The 13,705-nt window shown below is 43.2% G+C and overlaps 1 protein-coding gene across 1 annotated transcript in view; it reads left to right on the top strand.

Moving 5' to 3' along the window:
* Positions 1-11,213: 11,213 nt before the first annotated feature.
* The window catches only part of KCNK1 (potassium two pore domain channel subfamily K member 1), a 40,817-nt gene continuing 38,325 nt past the window's right edge, over positions 11,214-13,705 (top strand). The window contains exon 1 of the mRNA XM_039528454.1: positions 11,214-12,287. Within this exon, the coding sequence (XP_039384388.1) occupies positions 11,933-12,287 (355 nt within the window). The 5' untranslated portion in view covers positions 11,214-11,932. The remainder of the gene's footprint in view (positions 12,288-13,705) is intronic.

Genomic DNA, 13,705 nt, shown 5'->3' with positions numbered 1-13,705 from the left:
ACATTGATATTATACTCCTTAATGGGTCATATGACCACATGTATTTAATAAGAATTTCCCCTGTTAACATATTACAAAGCAAGTACCTTGGGCCAGATGTTTCTTTCCACCACTTTTCTTCAATAGTCACTTGAAACCTACTGAATTTTTGATAAGCTAAGGAAAGTGCATTGATTGTCTATCTTGCTTGGTGAGGGAATTCTTCCTGACAATGGTGCATCAGGGTGTTTGCCCAGTAATTTTTGCAAGCTCAGTATACACTGTGGAAAATATTAAATTTATCTTATGAGCATCCTTTACTTATAAGTATTGCAGAGATGTTACTGGAAAGGGCAAGGCCATGCTGCCATCTAATTCCTGCTTGGTCACGGCGCTCTTACTTTCTTTTTTTTCACCATTATGTCTGTGCTCTATTGAAAGGACCTCAATATGTTATTGTGGCAAAAATATTTCAACTTGTGTGCCAAAAGCTAGGCACCTACTCCATATTGGATCACCTTAAAGCCCTGATTCAGCAAAATACTTATGCATGTGGGTATTCTCATTAACTTCAGTGGGACTACACACTGATTCCGAGTATGAATGTACTTAAGTACCTTGCAGTATCAAAGCCTACTTTTCCCAGTTTTCTAGCATGCTGACTGGGGCAAATAACAGATTTTTTTTGGTACATGGACAATTCCAAATAGATATATGAAATCATTTTGGGTTGAACTGGAAGTGACATTTTTTTTGACATTTTTAGTGAATCAAAAAGTTAAAAAAAAAAAATTAAATGGGCTCAGACAAAACACTTAGATCTACCCAAAACCAAATGTTTCATTTTGACTTCAGGCATTTTTTTTAATCTTAGAGTCTCCTAAAATAAAGGAAATTTCAAAACAAAAAGCCATTTTGAATAAAAAAACTGTCAAAATGAAATGTTTTAATGTTGAAACAAAATGATTTGATTCCCCCCCAATATTTGATTTTAGGGGTGTGTGTGTGTGTATGTGCTTGTTTGGTTGTTGTGTTTTTTAACCAAAACAACTTGGCAAACTTTGACATGAATTCACAAAACATTTCAGTTTAGCTAAATCTGTTTTGTGCCAAAAGAAAAGTTAATTGAAAAAAATACTGCACAGCATTAGTGCTGAATGTCTATAACTCCCATTAACTTCAGTGAAAAATTAGGCCTAAGTATGTATTCACAGAGGCACTTAAAAGATGTAGAAGAGGAAAGTGCAACAGGAATAGTGCACACATTTTATAAGTAATATTTTGAAAATTCCTTTATTTTCAGAGCATTACAATATAGGCTGGTCCCCACCCCACCCCATTCTCTACTGAGATCAATGGAGCTTTGACACTTGACTCCAGCTGAGGCTCTGTCCCATACTGTAGTCAGTTACTCCAGGCTCAGACTTGTAACTGAAAGCTGAATGTGGCTGATTGACTACAATTTATTTCTCTGACATGTTCTTTCTGTGGATTTCTCTAAAACCTTCCATTAGTTGATAAAAAAACAACCATTTATTTTAAGGCTATTGTAGTGCAACTTCAGCTATGCTCAGCCCAGTGATTGATGACATCAAAGACATTGCTGCTTATTTGTGATGCTTCTCTTGGGGCACCCAGAGCTGTGAGCCACTGTGTTGCCTGTCTCAGCTTCCAGTGGTCTGCCTTGCCAGTAAATGCTACAGGACTCCACCAGTCCAAACTCTGCCTTGCAGGTAAGAACCAGTGAATTCCTGGTTCCCCTGAGAGTCTCTCTGCAGCGTCCAGTCTCTCTCTCTCTCTCTCTCTCCCTCATTCTCTCATTATTAAGTTTGCTGTCTCCAAAGAGACAGCATTCACACCAGCCTGTTAAGTTAGCTGAGGACTCACTCTCCAGTTTCTTATATAGCACTGGGATGTTTTTTTTAATGATTACATTTATTAACAGAGATTTAAATGATACTAAGCAAGAATAAGAGAGATGGGTTGTTATAAATAAAACAAAACCTGCTTTCTAATTACTAAAACTTATTTCACAAGTTACAATCTTTGTCTAAGCAGGGTTCTCCCCTGTAGTCAGTTTCCTAGGCCAAGAGGATCCCCTTTTCATGAACTCCCCTTTGTCCCTTAAGTGATGGATGACTCAAATGTCTCTTTGCCCCCCTCATATTACCCCATTGTCTCTGTTTCAAGAGCCAGGAAGGCTTCCTGGGAGTACAGACTCTTGATCTCCATTGTGATCATTATGCAGTCATCTCCCCAACTTGCCAGTTCTATGGCTTTGTTTACCTTACATGTAAATATACTTTTCATTGTCCTCTGCTATGAAGCTGCTCAGACATGGGAATACCAAGTTCATTTGTCTAGGGCAGGCTGGGCTTTATGCGCTGTCTGCAAAACACATTTTAAGAACATATTTCAGCAAACACTTATAATTCTTTGCACCCCACCTGTACATACATGCAATGATTTTTGGAACCAGCTAGTTACTAGCTTGCATATTATATTTTACACAGAACCTTTCAGATGCAGATTATGACAACAATGTGTTGAGACAATGAATGTGTCAGGCCTGATGTGAGTTATGGTACAATGTTCCCTCTGCAAGTTGGTACTGAAGGGCTCTCAGGGTTACATTGATATAACCTTACCAATATTTCATAGCAGCAGTAACAGTTTTTCAATGACAAGTACAGCTTAGAAAATGGTGCTGAGATGTTAGTGAAGTCAGACTCAATGATGGAAAGTGGGATCACTTTAATATTCTGTTAATGGAATACACATTAATAATGAAGAGGTACAGTATACTCAGTACTAATTTCAAGACCTAATCTGACAGTCTAGTCACTTAGGGCTACCCTTCTGGCTGAAGTTGGGCCCATCTGGAAGAACAAAAATCACAGTACTTACACATGAGGTGCAATGCAGATGATGCATCTGTCATGGAATGTGTGGGGGAGTCAGGGCCCTGCACCCCCCACTTCCTGCAATTCACCGTGACTCTCAGCCAGCCAGTAAAACAGAAGGTTTATTGGATGACAGGAACACAGTCTAAAACAGAGCGTGTCGGTACAGACAACAGTGCCCCTCAGTCAAGTCTATCTAGGGGTGTGGGTAGCCCAGACCCAAGTTCTGGGCCTCCTCCCGTCTCCCCAGAAAGCGCCAAACAGAAACTCCCTCCAGCCCCTCCTCTGGCCTTTCTGTCTTTCCTGGGCAAGGAGGCCACCTGATCTCTTAGTTCTCCAACACCTTCAGTTGGCACCTTGCAGGGGAAGGGCCCAGGCCATCAGTTGCCAAGAGACAGGGTTTCTGCCATTCTCTGTGCAGATGGCAGCACACTTGCCCTCTAAGGCCCTGCAACAATCACACACCCTTATCCCACCACCTAGGTACTTAAGAAATGCATAGGGGAAACTGAGGCACCTACACACTATTCAGAGAAAACATTAAGAACATTCCCACTTTGTCACAGCGTCCGTAAAGAAACTGGCCAGAATTCAAGTGGGCAGGAAATACTGTAGATTGTTCTCTAGTTTCACTTGTTTGGCTACAGTGAAAGAGGATGGGCCGAGTCCATTGAGAAACTGGTCCTACAGAAAAGGGAAAGAGCTCACCAGAGGGAATGGTGTGACAGACTGGATAATACCTTGCAATATCCTGGCAAACCTTATGGAATTAAGTAAACCTTACTGGATTAAGTATTTTAGGAGCTCATAATGTTAAAAATCACAACGTTTCTATACTGTTGTGAGACTGAATAAAATTTTGTTAGGAGGAAAACAGGATTAATGCAATCTCTGGGAAGTATTAGAAACTTCAAAGGATTTATTGGGACAATACGTGTGAAGCGGATTTCTTAGGAAACGTGGAGTGAAGGGAAATGCAAATGACCCACGTCCTAATCCATCCTTCTGAAGCTCCACCTTGAGCAGGAAAACATTGGTTGATTACCTATTCATGGCCTCTTCAAAGGCCCAAACTGGATAAATGAGTGACTCACAGTCATGAGAGTTCTTGTTCTGATTAGACTGCAGTCCGCCCCAGGGCATGGGGACTAGATGGTGACTGGCACTAGCCACGACTGAGGTGACATGGGGATGGGGGTGGGGGTTCCCCTGGGTGGGGAGACCTTGAGATTGGGGATTACTGCCAGAGGGGCAGCATCCCAGAGAAAGGTCCTGGGAGAGACATGGGGCCAGCAGTAAGGCAGATCACTGGCCTGCAGAAGGCACTCTGATGGCTGGAGAGCTAATTCCCAACAGAGACCAGCAGGAGGCGCTGCAGGGGTGAGTCCACACGCTTATAAGCAGTAACTGAAGACAGAGTTGGGCCCTGCATTTGGAGTTCAAAACAATTCTGTTGATGATCCATGCACCAGAGTAGAATCCAGCTCACCACAGATATGTGATGATTCTGCCATAATAATAGCAGAAAAAACTTATTTCTGTCTTTTAAAGTCAGCAGCTGTGACTCTGAATACACACAGTAACAAGAGCTGTTTAGTAAAAATGTGCCACTTTTACATAGTGACTTTTTTCAGACTAGAATTGCACTTTGTTAGCCAGAGTGTGCTGAGTGCTAAATACTCTTTGTATTTCTTCCTCAGCATTTGATGAGCTCTGCATGCCAACATTACACTTCAGCTTTGTGCAAGAAGAATTTCACCCCACTATGTTTGTACATTCAATGATAAAACACAGGAAACCAAGAAAATGAAAGAACAGCATCAAAAGTGGCTACATTTAGGTAAAAGCAAATGGACACATCTTCTTTAACCACTAAAGGATTCTCCCCAGTCAAGTGAAAGCTGAAAATAACTGTTTGTATACCTAGGGTTTTGTGTGTGTGTGTGTGTGTGTGTGTGTGTGGACCCAGGGAAATAATATAAGAATATACAGGATTATCTGACAACAGGATTAAATTAAGATGACAGTGTACGGCACTTCATCTGGCTCAGTCAGAAATCAAGAAGTCTTAATATTAAAGGCAACTTAGTTCACCAGACTTCTCTACTGCCCTGAGCTACTCTATCAAAATATTTCCCTTAAAGTGAAAGTGTTTGAAGGATTAGTGCCTTAGATGGATAGGTTAGATAAAACCTTTTTTAAAATCTTAAAACATTTCACTATGAACTTTATATAAAAGATGATTCAGGAGTTGCAAGAAGATCTTAATTGATTTGAATGACAGTGTTTTACATTACTTTTTTGATAAGTTTGATAGGTTGGTTGTGAGTCAGTGGGTGAAAATAGGACTCAGATTCAGTTTTGGGTCAGATCCCACAGTTGAGGAAAAAGTAGGACAGTGTCACTTGTTTTCCTTACCTCTGAATAAAAACTAAATTTTCACAGGGTTCAGGTCTCTGGAGTGGGTTTTGTGCTTGTAATAACAGGTGCTAGTGGAATTTTCACCCACTGATCACTTTTCAAAGAGAAGTACCAATAGGGGTGTGAGTTAGACCTACCAAAATTGTCCCTGCTGAGGCGGGATAGCCAGGAGAATGAGCCTTTCCAAAGTGGCATAAGTGGGTGTAAGCAGCAACTGCAGCTCCAAAATCTGTACCATAAATTGCACTCCATAATGTGTCCTCCCCGTAAGCAGCCGCCACCAGCTGCTCTGTTTGTTTGCATCATTAGGCCAGCCATTGTTTCATACTTCAGCCAGATACAAGCAGACATTACTCAGGCATCAGTTTGTGCCTGCTTGGCACTGTATCAGCACCATTCTTCTACCTCACAATGAGGATAACCTTTCACAAAACATTAAAAGAAACAAGTGGAAGCCCATTGGTCCTGGAGATGTTTCTTTAATGAACTTGCTTAGGAGGTACCTTTTCAGTTAAGGAATAAAGCAGTTGCAGTTTGGGGGTTAGGGGAAGTAACCTAGTTAATGTAACGCTCACAGAGTGGTATGAGAGATGAGTTAAGAACAATTTTGATCCTCAGTGAAACAGGCATTCTATACATCAGACACCTTGATCTCCAAGCTCATGGCCTCCCCAGAATAATTGTGTTCCACTGGAACAACGGAATGATCAACCTTAACAGTGAGAGGTGTCTGCATGAGAGAGGCAGGGGTGAAGTGAGTGTGTTCTGATCAGCTGGCCAGAATAATTAGACCTACCACAAATCTCATCACCTTCAGCTTGAAAGGCAGTGAGGCCGAGCCCAAGCCCATGTACACAACAGCTTTTGTTGAGAGAAAAGCCACTGCGATGGCTGAATAAACAGATTGCCAGATCACCATCTGAATAGTCCTCTCATTCAGCCAGAGAGACTGAGGAGTATTGAATTTGTAAGCTCTCCATCCCCTCTTCCACCACCTTACTTCCTGATGTGTGGGAGGAAGAAGATGAGAATCTAGAGTGGTTAAACAGGGGTCAACTATTAGATCTGGAGTAGGTGGACGATATCTGCTTCGTTTCCCACTGGTTCTTCCAGGGCCACTCCGGCGTAGTAAAGGTAGGGACATTGCCAGAGTATAGGTTTTTGTATTTAAAAAGAAAGAAAGGGGAGGGAGGGAAGAGATTTTACTAGTATCCACAAAAACAACAAGGAGTCTGTTAGTCTTTAAGGTGCCACCAGACTCCTCATTGTTTTTGTGGATATGGACTAACATAGCTACCCCTCTGATACTAGTATCCAGTATTAATTGAAATATTTTCATGATTTTAAATATGCAATTTAATGTAAACCTTCCTCTAAACATTTAGTTAAAACCCAGAAACAGGGTGCTAATGCATGAAACAGAAAGTGAAGCTAGGTATGCCAGATCATTCATTTCCCTAAATAGGAGCCAAAAATTAAGATAATAGTATTAAGTGGCAAAATAATCCGACTGCTACTATAACCTGCACACCCGTTAATGCATCTACTATGCATCCTATGTTTCCGAACTCCAGGGCTAGTCCTGATCCTAAAACAGCATAACTGACTATTGCATCATTACATTTCTAATCAAGTGTTTTGTACCAAAGAAAACTTCTTATTTTTTTAATTCTCCACCAACAACTAGTTAATTCACTACTGCATGCATTCAGAAGTCAAGAACTGTGAAAGTTAAGCTTGCATGTACAACCTTAACTTTGCCTGTTTGTGCATATTGTGAGGGGGTCTACAGGCTGTAAAATCTCTAGTGTAGTGGCGCTAAACTGATTGGCGAGAGCTCGTCTGTTGATTTAATTAATCCACCCCAATGAGCAGTGGTAGCAGCTCTCCCACTGACATAGCGCTGTCCACACCAGCTCTTACAGTGGTAAAACTTTTATGTCACTTGGGGGAGGGGTGGTTTATTCACATCCCTGAGCGACATAACCTATGTAGGTATAACTTATGTCTACACTACCACTTAAGTGGCTTTCATAGTTAGGTGCAGTTTAAAGGATGGTGCAGACAGAGCCTTGTTCATTACTGGAGACCTTACTATAAAGCTTATCATGTGCCATAATATGAACTATTAATAAGCTAGGAAGAGTTACACTCAGCATGACCAAATTCATATTTGGATAATACTATAGGGTAAACCTTATTACAAAGGGAAATTGCCTTTCCTATTGGATACAGACTGACTACACTATGAAAAGTGCATATCCATCACTAATATATTTAGGATATTGAGATAATAGGTTACATAAGTCTTCATTGCAAATTTAAGGAATATTACCTTTACAAAGAATGTGGCATGACTAACAGTCTAGAAAAAGTTTGTGTCTGGCCATTCATATGAAAAATAAGCATTCTAAATGATACCATTCCATTACCTCATCCTTTCTCTAAATATAACCCATAACCAGCAACTCTCTTTTTTTTGCTGCCTCAAATCGGTAGTTATAGCTTTTGTGGACAATTCTGCACCATTACTGACAGAAAAGGATTATCTGAAGAAGCTACTCTATCTCCATCATTCATTGATCCCTCTAGATTAATGTGATCAGGCAAGATATTGAAAATGTTATGAACAAATTCTGCTGTCCCTTTCATCTTCCATAGCAATAGCTTTTCTGTCAAAAATTTGTCAGACACATTCAGGTTTTTTAAATGTATCAATCTCCTACTACTATGTCTCTTTCTTATTGCTACATTAGGTTGGGAAGGATTCCTCCCTTGAGAAATTATTTTATTGGATAAAATCAGATGGTGAATTTTGACTTTAAAAGATGTATATTTGATAACCCAATTTAGGCAGGACTCCTTTTAGTTCAAGTAGAACAGCAAAACATGGCTACTAATTTTCTGCTTCTCAACTTACCTCTTTCTTGTTGGTCCATCACAAAGCTGTAGGGGTAGGATTCTTATAAATCCGTGCCGCCTGCTCACAAGAGCAGAGCAGGCAAGCGGAGTGATATACATATCTACAAGCACAAATAAATCCAGTGCTCTAGAGTAATTCCCACTAAGAAGCAGAGATTCTAGGTATGTTTTAGCCCTCATTTAGGAACTCTAACGGATACCGTAGGATGTGGAAGGAAATTGTTTTTGTCTTTTTTTTTCTTATTATTAATAAAATGTGTTCATAGGACCAACTGACTTTGTGAGTATCATTATAAGTGAACTCATAGAGGGCCTACATTTCTGGCTGATACTGTACTAATACTTTATGATTTGACCATTTAAGGTTTTGATTTCCTACATTTAATGCATCTATGATTTTCCCTAAAGCCAAATTTGAAGGAAGGTCATGAAGGATGCGGCAGTTCATTATTGCAATTCACTCTTCTCATTGTAACTTGAAGCTAATTTTGTTTATTTCAGGTTCTCCAAAAGTAATGACTATCTGGCTCCCATTCTGCTGTGATACCCTACTGTGCACTGTGCTGTCATGTCATACTGTGGCTATCACAGAGCAGAATGAAGATTGCTCACATGATGTGGGTTCAGGCAGGGGACTTTATTTGCTATGTTGCACAGAGTTCAAAAGTTTTTCAATATTATTACTTACTCCTAATAGAAGGTGGGTATTTAAAGGGATATTTTCTTCTGGGATCATCCTCATTAAATAAGGGGCCAGATTTGTAAAGGTATTTTCAGCCTTTGAATTTGTAAAGGTATTTTCATCTTGGTGCCTAACACCCATTGAAGGCAATAGTATTAAGTGCCTTAGTGCTTTTGAAAATCTCAGTGGGTGCTTACATACCTTTTAAAAAAAATCTGGCCTGAGAGCCTTAAATTCTTTGACTACACTGGAAGAGGATAATCTAAAAGACGATGCCCCATTCTTTCTGGACTACACGCTGGAGAAGCCTCTCGACTAGCAACAAGAAAAGGCTGCCATTGCTGCTCAGTGGTAGTGTTAGAGAAGATCAGTGACTCCTTGTCACGTTTGGCATTCAGACCAGGCATAAAGATCACAGAAATGTGGCTGCCAGTTTAGTTTTGTGGGGGAAATCAGGAGGACCTCCAGTTTTGTCCTCTACCACTTGTCATTGGTAGGAAAATAGGAAGATGCAGAATTGGAAGAATGTATGATCTTCCCCTACAGAACAGTGAGCTTGCAGACAAATTTATTCATGCCTCAGCACTGGGCTCAGCGCCATGGGGAGCATTGGCATCTGTCCCAAGACCTCTTCCCCCTATAATATTGGCAGCATCCTTTCCAGCACAAGAGAAATTAGGGATTTAGCCAGCGGCAGGGTCAGGTGATGATGTGGTTTAATGAGGTAACTTTAATAGGATTAGGAGGAAAAATTTCCTGGATACAGGCAGTCCCATAACAACCTATTGCAGGGTTTTTTGCACCATCCTCTGAAGCACCTACTAATAGTTGCTTTGAGTGATAAGATAGTAGATTAGATTCACTGATCTGATCCACTTGGCCAATTCCTATGTAACACTGATCTGGACTAGCAAAGTGAGATAGGCAGAGAGTCAGATCTTACTCTAAGATTAAACTTGTTATATAGCTGAATGCAAAAATATGATACTATAATGGCATGTCTGAGAATTTAAACCCAGACAAGTCAGTATCACAATTTCCTCCTCTCTGCTCCCTGATGTGTATACATTGCTATGGAATCTTTCATTAAATGATCAGTACAGATTCTGAGACAAATGTATAACTTGGGGGCTTTGAATTCAGACACTATTTTACGGAGTGTTGGCCAAAATTCAAAATGCCAGAAAGTCTGGTTTGAGAGCAAGAGTTTGAATGCTTAAGTGAAAAGGCCCAGCTCTGTTGTACTCTGTGACTGATCCCCATGTCCCATATTTCTGATGATCTTTGGAGAAAAGGTCACAGAGTTAAGAGCTGTGAAGTTTTGGGGCAGCAAAGAGGTTCGAGTCTCTCTCTAGGCAGGCATGGGGGTGTATGAGAATAACTGATTCACAGAAATGGAGAGCTGAGGAAGTAGCTGGGAGTCCAGTGGGACCCTATTGAAGGTTTGTGTAGCTGTTTGGTCACAGCAGAGTTTCCTATTGCCTCTCAGAAGAGGTGCATTCTTAACTAAACAGTTTCTAACTTTGAAAGGCCATTTGTTTTGGGAGTTAGGAAAAGGTGGAGGTTGATTGTTATGTTTAAACTAACTGGTTTGTCCACCCCTATCCCTAATGAGAAGAGTATCTATTTGATGCTGTTATATTTTGGGAAACAATGTACTGTATCTCGGTCAGACTGAATGCAATGGATGAAAGCCCAGGGTCTAATAAATACTGCTTTCATTTAAATGGTGTTTTTAATTACATAGGAATCTGGAATTTGGGGGAATTAATGATTAAGCTGTTGGAGGAAATGAGCCCAGGTGTGTGTTCGTGTTGTGCGTCATTACTCAGCGAGGTTTTACGACCGCTCTCTGTATTTAATTACTTTTAAATACACACACTCTTAGATGGAAGCCAGAAATGTTTGCTCCAAATGCTCCCTTCAACACTTTTGCATTGCACTCTTTTAGACAACATTCACCATTAATCATCATTACTGATCGCTGTAGCACTGTTCATTATGTATCAATATCTTACAGTTAATGAATATATTTAAAGACAATTTAGTGTTGCTGAAAGATACTAGATTGACTGGGTTGGGATTGACTCTGCTGTGTAACAGAACTGCTGCCAAGTGATTTCTGGGAATACATAATACATTTCTAGGAATGTTGCTTCTTTAGAACCCCAGCATTACCTGCATCTCACCCCAATTTGATGTTTGCTTACTTTGATGTTATAGGTTATATACCTCGGAAATTTAGCATCATGGCAGTGGCAGACCTGGCCCTTTCATGGGCTGTGTGCACACAGATGCTCCAACCCCCCAGCCCTTGGCTGGCTGTTTCCGGAACCGGTGGGGGTGGTGGAAGACTTCCCTTTCTCGGTTCACACTGGGCTAGCAGAGGAAGCGAAGCATTTCAGATCACACACACCTGTTCTGTTCGCACGACACCCCGTTTTCCATCTGTCCCTGCTATCAGTTCCGTGTGGGGCAGGGTTTATCCACACAGCCTTGGCAGGCTGTTCCTTCGCTAGCACCAAGCCCAAAAGAGCAGCCGGGCCCTCAGTGGGGCGGGGGGCAAGGCAGGGAAATGCGGGGCGCGGGAGGACGGTGGCAGGCTTGGCTCTGTGCGTGCGAGCTCGCCCGGGAGCGGGACTAAAGCGCCTCCACCGCGAGCAGGGCCGCTGCTGCAGCAGCTCCAGTGCCGGTTACCTGAGCCGGGAAACCACGTGAGCGCCACATCAGCGGCGCTTTTTAGCCTGAAAGTCACAGAAAGGAAACAGGAACCGGAGAAGCGGCTGGGGGCGGCCGGCCGGCGCGTGGCTTTGGGAGGGCGGCCAAGGACTGGGGCGGGCCGCGGGCAAGTCCATTTCCCCGGGTGTTTATTAACCCCCCCCCCGCCCGGGGCGAGCCTGGTCCTCCCCCCGCTGCCCTGGAGGCTGCTGCGGAGCGAGCCCGGCAGCCCGGCCCGCAGGCGCTGGTTGAGCGAGGCGGCTCCCCGCCTGGCGCGCGTCTCCAGCTCGGTCTGCGGCGGCAGAAGATGCTGCAGTCCCTGGCCGGCTGCTCCTGCGTGCGGCTGGTGGAGAGGCACCGCTCCGCCTGGTGCTTCGCCTTCCTGGTGCTGGGCTACCTGCTCTACCTGGTCTTCGGCGCCGTGGTCTTCTCCTCGGTGGAGCTGCCCTACGAGGACCTGCTGCGCCAGGAGCTGCGCAAGCTGAAGCGGCGCTTCCTGGAGGAGCACGAGTGCCTGTCGGAGCAGCAGCTGGAGCAGTTCCTGCGGCGGGTGCTGGAGGCCAGCAACTACGGCGTGTCCGTGCTGGGCAACGCCTCGGGCAACTGGAACTGGGACTTCACCTCCGCGCTCTTCTTCGCCAGCACCGTGCTCTCCACCACGGGTAAGGGGCCGCGCCACCGCCTCCTCGCCCCTCTGCAGCCAGGGCCTCTCCTGCCCCCAGGGCTTCTCCATCCCCCTGTGCACCATGGGCTGCTCTGTCTTCATCTCCCCCGTCTCTCTCTGCACTCAGGGGCTGCCCCATCCCCCTGCACCCAAGGACTGCTCCATCTCTCCCCACCCCTTAATCTCCACCTGCACCTGGGGCTTCCTTCTCTAGCTCCTTCCTGCACCCACAGACTCCTTTCCCCACTCCAGGAGCCAGTATCCCTGCACTAACACCTCTTCATTCCCATCCTATCTGTCCCCACGGCCCTCTCCATCCTCCTGTCCTCCTTTGCACTCAGGACCTCTCCACTCTTGTGGAAGGTGCACAGAATCCAGGGAGAAGAACCCCCATGGCCCCTTTCTTTCCTTCCTTCTCTTGGGAGCTAAGGGCAAGAGAACCAAGGAAACTCCTTTACATCCCGAGGTCCAGTCTTCTCATCAAGAAAACTTAAGTAGCAGCCAAGCAGATAGAATTTGCTTTGATGATTTTTTAGTGTTACATAATCCAGAAGAGTTTTATTCAAACTGCTGCTTTTTGTCAAGGGTGTCCCTGCATTGCAAAAAGGGTTACTGGGTTGGTTTGTTTGTGGGGAGGAGAATAATTGGCAACATTTACTAAAGTAGCTGTTCATACCTCTTTGCATTCTTGGATTTTCCACAAATCTTTATATCTGACATTAGTAGTTGGGGAGGGGGAGAGTGTCACAACTCCTTTGGGGGTATCAAATCAGTGGTGGGGATTGCAGCCATCCTGGCCTTTTCTACAGTGCTCAGTGGGGAGGTTAGATGGATAGGGATGGGGATGCTGCTATGAAAAAGATAGTGTTTCTCAATCTTACATAAATCAAGGTAGGTAAATCCTCTTATTTATGAGGGCGTTATACCATTGGCCATCATTCTGTTCCCAGTTACACAAATATAAAACCATTATCTCTCCACTGGTGTATGATTGTGGTAATTGGAAGAAAACTGAAAACTTCAGGGGCCTGATTTCACCATATTGTTATACTGGTGTAACTCTACTGAAATCAAGGAGCTTATGCTGGTGTAATATTAGAGTAATGCTGTGGTGAATCAGGACCCAGGTTCTGTCATCGTGATCTCTCCTTATGTATAAAGTCACCCAATGAGGCCAAATGGGTATTAGGTTTCTTTTCACAGTGGAAAAAACAATTGCTCATCCTGTGTAGTTGGAAAAAGAGCACACCCATAACTAATTCAGCATATGCTTTCACTTAGGGAACTCTTGATATTCATATTTAGCGAGTGCCTGCCAACACTGTGTTGTCTACTTATTTGTTTGAACTATGCCATGGTATCTGCCCCAAAATGTTTACTATGTAGTTAAGTTTTGAACCATCTGCCTACCTGTGG

The sequence above is a fragment of the Mauremys reevesii genome, linkage group 3, assembly GCF_016161935.1.
Source record: "Mauremys reevesii isolate NIE-2019 linkage group 3, ASM1616193v1, whole genome shotgun sequence".
NCBI classification, from domain to species: domain Eukaryota; kingdom Metazoa; phylum Chordata; order Testudines; family Geoemydidae; genus Mauremys; species Mauremys reevesii.
The sequence above is the reverse complement of the archived record's forward strand: the minus strand, read 5'-3'. Positions and strand labels throughout refer to the sequence as shown.